This window comes from Salpingoeca rosetta (genome assembly GCF_000188695.1).
Source record: "Salpingoeca rosetta unplaced genomic scaffold supercont1.37, whole genome shotgun sequence".
NCBI lineage: Eukaryota > Choanoflagellata > Craspedida > Salpingoecidae > Salpingoeca > Salpingoeca rosetta.
The window spans coordinates 64,798-70,305 of record NW_004754897.1 but is presented as its reverse complement, the minus strand read 5'-3'; the positions used below and the strand labels follow the sequence as shown (position 1 = coordinate 70,305).

The 5,508-nt window shown below is 55.8% G+C and overlaps 1 protein-coding gene across 1 annotated transcript in view; it reads left to right on the top strand.

Annotated features, from left to right (window-relative positions):
- Window positions 1-5,508, top strand: part of PTSG_13105 (uncharacterized protein) — a 7,138-nt gene continuing 1,630 nt past the window's right edge. The window contains exons 1-10 of the mRNA XM_004988148.1: window positions 1-2,201; window positions 2,452-2,546; window positions 2,771-2,908; window positions 3,130-3,199; window positions 3,483-3,581; window positions 3,786-3,887; window positions 4,113-4,246; window positions 4,466-4,610; window positions 4,851-4,968; window positions 5,188-5,258. Of these exons, the coding sequence (XP_004988205.1) occupies window positions 60-2,201; window positions 2,452-2,546; window positions 2,771-2,908; window positions 3,130-3,199; window positions 3,483-3,581; window positions 3,786-3,887; window positions 4,113-4,246; window positions 4,466-4,610; window positions 4,851-4,968; window positions 5,188-5,258 (3,114 nt within the window). The 5' untranslated portion in view covers window positions 1-59. The remainder of the gene's footprint in view (window positions 2,202-2,451; window positions 2,547-2,770; window positions 2,909-3,129; window positions 3,200-3,482; window positions 3,582-3,785; window positions 3,888-4,112; window positions 4,247-4,465; window positions 4,611-4,850; window positions 4,969-5,187; window positions 5,259-5,508) is intronic.

Here is a 5,508-nt window from a genome sequence, read left to right as displayed (position 1 = left end):
ACACACACACACACACACACACACACACACACACACACACACACACACACACACAGAGCATGAGAAGGGCCGTTGGTGTTGTGGTGTGCTGCTGGTGTGCGCTGGCTGCTATCGCAACAGCGTCCACCACCACACCAACCACGATCACAACAACAGTTGCAATGAACATGACTAAGCCAAGGCTGCCACAAGCGTCAGTATCATCGTCAACAACATCCAGTCGCCCAGACCGCTTGTCCCCAGCCACACTTCCACAAACCACTCTCCCACCTACGCCGACAATGGCAATCACAAGCGCGACCACAACGATGAGTGCAACGACATCGTCGACATCCACCACGATGACCCAGGGCAACAATGTTGCGAGCAGTGTTGCCCCAGCACCTTCGATGCCCAGCATGACCACACCTGGGGCATCGTCATCAACAACAACAACGACGACAGACACGCCATCAGTGTGCCCCTCGCTTTCGCTGCTCAACTGCTACAGCCGCCCCTTCTGCACGTACGACGTTGCCGCGCAAGCGTGCAGGCCCAGCACATGCACGGATCTGTTCAACGAGCAGGACTGCGTGGCGTTTGGCGGCTGCACGTACTTCAGCGACGCTTTGTACTGTGCTGAGGAAGGAGACGAACCGCCGTGCAATGCATACGCCAGCGAGAGCGTTTGTCCCACAGACCGCTGCTCCTACGACACGGGCGCCAACACCTGCGTGGACACGGGCGTGTCCGCGCCATGCCATCTCTACTTTGACGAGGCCGCCTGCACAGGCGCCGACGGCAACTGCACCTGGTACACCGGGGATCAGGGTGACCAAGGCCAGTGCGCCGATGCCGGCCTGCAACCACCGTGCGGGCTCTTCTCAGCGGCCGCTTGCCCCACGGATTACTGCGAGGTGTCGCTCTTCAACACGTGTCAGCCAAAGACGACGGAAAGCACCCGCGATGGCGCGGTCACGCCTGTTCCCGTCAGCACCAGCGTCTCAACGACTTCAAACGGCGCAAGCACAGTCACAGAGACGACGACTGCGGTGGGGACGCTGGCTGGTCAGACGACGCGCACCACAACCAGCACCACAACCAGCACGACAAGAGTGATTCCCACGACTGGGGACATGTTCACGTCTCCAACAACAACAACAACAACGGGGACGACGACGACATCCGAGGCACTGACACCGACGGCAGGCACGCCAAGTATGCAAACGACCGTGTCACCACAAACGCAAGTGACAACAACAAGCACTGCGATTCCCACGACTGGTGATATGTTCACATCTTCAACGACCACGCCGACAACCACAACCACCAGGGATGCATCAGCTACCACCACAAGGACAACCACATCGATGGGCATGGGCACCACGACGTCCACCACGACAACAAGCACAACAAGCACAACAAGCACAACAAGCACAACAACCATTGCGGCCTCAACAGCTGCTGTCACTACCACAGGCGCAACAACAACCACCACGACCACAACGTCAACCACAATAACCATAGCTACAACCTCAACCAGCACCACAACTACCACAACAACTACCACAACCACCACAACCACCACCACAACCACCACCACAACCACCACCACAACCACCACCACAACCACAACAACTACCACAACCACCACAACAACTACCACAACCACCACCACAACTACAACCACGACGACGCTGCTGCCAAAGCAGTCAACGACCACAACCACGACAACGATGCTCGAGTGCACAGTGTTGCCGCAACTGACGGCTGCTCGTGTTGTTGCCAGGTGCCCATTCACACAGCCCGGTGCTCGCTGCCTGCTTGGATGCGAGGATGGCTACAAGCAGGCGGTCGGGGAGGGCGAAATGTCTGCCGTATGCCTGCCGACGGGACAGTGGGCAGTGGTCGCTGAACCGACGTGCGAGCCCGTGCTGTGCCCAGCTGTTGGCGATGCGTTTGCGGACGTCTCGTCAGATACACGTCTCAGCGCCGCGTGCAGCGAGGGCAACCGCTACAACTCCACGTGCGTGTTTGAGTGTGCAGCTGGATACGTGTTGGAAGGAACCGTCGCATCAACGACGTGTGGGCGTGACGGCACATGGTCGTCCCAGGCGCTGGCGTCGCTTGCCTGCGAGCAAGTGCTGTGCCCCATTCGCGTACCAGCGCTTCCGGCTGGACTCGTGCAGATTCAGGACTGCTATGGCACTGTAGTCGACCAGGTGCTGGTGATGGTGTTATGCATGGTGGTGGTGGTGGTGGTGGTGGTGGTGGCGATGGTGGCCATGCTATTGATGATGATGATGGTGGTAGTGGTGGTGGTGGATTGCATTTATACCAAGCTGTGCTGAGTGACCACCATGTTAGCGCAAAGGGCATGCTGCATTTCTGTATTTTGACCTTCCGCAGCCTCACCTATGTATGTATTTGCTTCATCGCACACCACTATCACTGCTATCACTTCACCTGCAGAGCGTGTGCGGTCCAAGGCACTTCCGCTGTGAGGCAGGTCACACTCTTGTTGGAACGCCATCGTACGCCTGCGACCAGGACGGGCAGTGGGAAGTGTAAGTTGTGTTCCAAACAAGAGCGGATGGGGAGGTGGAGAATTGAGGGACAACTGACGTGACGGGAGTTGGTTGCGCTTGTTGATGCTCGTGTGTTTGCAATGTCGATGTGATTGTAGATGGCACGCCTTGGAGTGGAGTTGTGCATGCGCTTTCCTGTCTGTCTCACTTTCCACCTGTATGTGTGGATGTGTGGGTGTGTGTGTATGTTATTCTGCCACCAGTGCAAGTGTGGCCCAGTGCGTGGCGGGGTGTGGTCAAGATGAGTACATTGATGCGGCAAAGCTTGGGTGCCAGCCACTCACGGTGTGCATCGATGGTTATGAGGTCACCCCTCCCACGGCCACCACCGACAGAGTGTGGTGAGTTGCCGCTTGTGCTGGTGATCGGGGAGGTGGCTGAGGGTGACAGTGCGTGCGTGTGTGTGTGCTTGTGTGCTTGTTTGTGTTTGTGAATCTGTATGAGAGAGAGTGTGTGTGTACATGTGTGAGTGAGAGTGTGCACTGTTGCCACCACCACCACCACTGTTGCCATCACCACAACTGCACACATTGCTTCATCCCGTGTTGTGTCTGTGCTGCAGTGGCGCCATCACCGCGTGTGTTGATGGTGAATATGAGGACATGCCACCGACACCAACATCCAATCGCCAGGTGCACACGCACTCGCGTGCTTGTGCTGCTGCTGTTGCTGTTGTTACGTGGTTGTGTGCAGTGTTGCGTGTATATGTGTGGGTTCTTGTTTGTTTGTGCGTGTGCACATGTGTGTATTGGTGTGTATTGGTGTTTGTTGATGTTTGTTGTTGACATGAATAACATCCGACATGCATCACCCATCTGCACCTTTGTCACCGACTCACCCACATGCTGGTCATCCTCATTCCTACCACCACACCACCACCATCACCATCATCACCACCACCAACAACAACAACAGTGTGCACCCGTGTCACCGCCGTGCACCACCGGCCAATATGAGAGCGCTCCGCCCTCACGCAATTCCGATCGGCAGTGCGTCGACTGCGAGCCATGCGAGGTGCCATCATGGTGGTGGTAGTGTGTGCAGATGCGTGCCACACATGTGCTGGTGTGTGTGTGTGTTTGTGGTTTTCAGGTGTATCTGCTTGTAATCGAAACACCCCAATAGCTTCACTCACAGCATACGACCTCACACACCCCAGCATCAGTCACTCACGTCACGTCCCTGTCAATCCCATTGCGGCTGTTTCTTGCTCTTCAGCGGGGAGTGTCCTTCCGGACGGTCGGCACATGCAATGGAGGGCCGTTGCCTGCAGGCAGCGTGAAGCAGTGTACTTACTGCACCATTTGTGGGCCGCGTGAGGTGTGTTATGTGTGCAAGCGCGTCGTCTTGGGTGCGCCTATGTCTGTTCGGTGGTAAACTGCAGAATGCTGAGTGGTGCTTGCTCCTGAGCACTTGCACAGCATACCTCAGCGTTCTGACTGACACACACACACACACTCTCTCTCTCTCTCTCACTCACATACACACACTCTCTCTCACACGCACACACACACACACACACACATACACATATTATGCTGGCAGTATGCGGCTGCTGAGGGAATGTTTGCGCCACGGTTCTGCTCGCTGGTGGAGGACACGACATGCATGGCTGTTCGCTCCTGTCCCATTGGCGATGCGCTACTTGGGCTGGAGACCAAGGCACCGACCGCAACCAGGTGATGATGATGATCATGATGTGGATGGGTAGGGCGACGAGCATGATTGGTGGTGGTGTCGCGTGGTGTCGCAAGTGTGTGAATGCGTTGCGTGCATATGTGGTTCTCACACGGACATATCACACCACACCACTGTACATCACACCACTCCGCATCACACGGCTCCACACCACGCACGCACGCGCCCACCCACCCATCTATCAACCAACCAACGAACAGCGACCGCGAGTGTGGACCCCTGCCTGCCGCCACCGCCCTCCCCACGGTAGATCGCATTTGGGCTCGTGGCGCCCTTGTCATTGGCGGTGTTGATGAGGAGAACGCGCGCACGGGCTTTGGATACTGGGATGAACTCTTCACAGAGGTGACGAGGCATTGCACGGCGGCATTGTAATGCGCGTGGTTTGTTGTGCGTGAATGTGTGCGTGTGTGTACGTTGTGAGCGGATGCGTGTGTGTGTGTGTGTGGATGCGTGTGTGTGTGTGTGTGTCTGTGTGTGTGTGTCTGTGTTGTGAGTGGATGTGTGTGTGCTGTGATCCCGTTATCGTCCCCATCATACCCATGCATGGCTTGATGCACTGACAACATTGTCTCCACCCTGCAGGTGCTGACGTCTGGCGTGCGTGATACGCTGAGCGACTTCCCGGACGTTCGCATAACAATCATCTCTCTTGCTTCTGATGGCACACAGCAGCCATCCTCCCTTGTCCTCACATACCTCGGTGTGTTCACAACACACTGCACAGTTTAGTTTACGCGAAGGCACAGTGCGCTTGAATTGTAATGATGCGATGGCGTTCGCTAAGTACGCTGCGTAGCGTGGGCAACGCATTTACTAAACACACACACACACACACTCAAACACACACACACACGTGCACACACACACGTGCACACACACACACACACACACACACACACACGTGTGCGCATGTGTACAGTGGATGTGCAACGGCGCTCGTCGTTCACTGTTGATGGTGAGGCCGTGGCCGACACCAAGGCGAAATACCAGGTACAGGCTGCAGACATGAAGTGACACGCGTGTCATGCGTAGATGCGTGCACTGTGCATGTCACCCAACATGTATTCACTGGCTCCTTCTTCACAAGTTTTACACGCCCATCTACCCTTTGCTAATATTCCCCTCCACATCACCACCATCATCATCACCACCATCATCATCATCATCATCATCATCATCATCATCATCATCATCATCATCATCATCATCATCATCATCATCATCATCACTCACCATCATT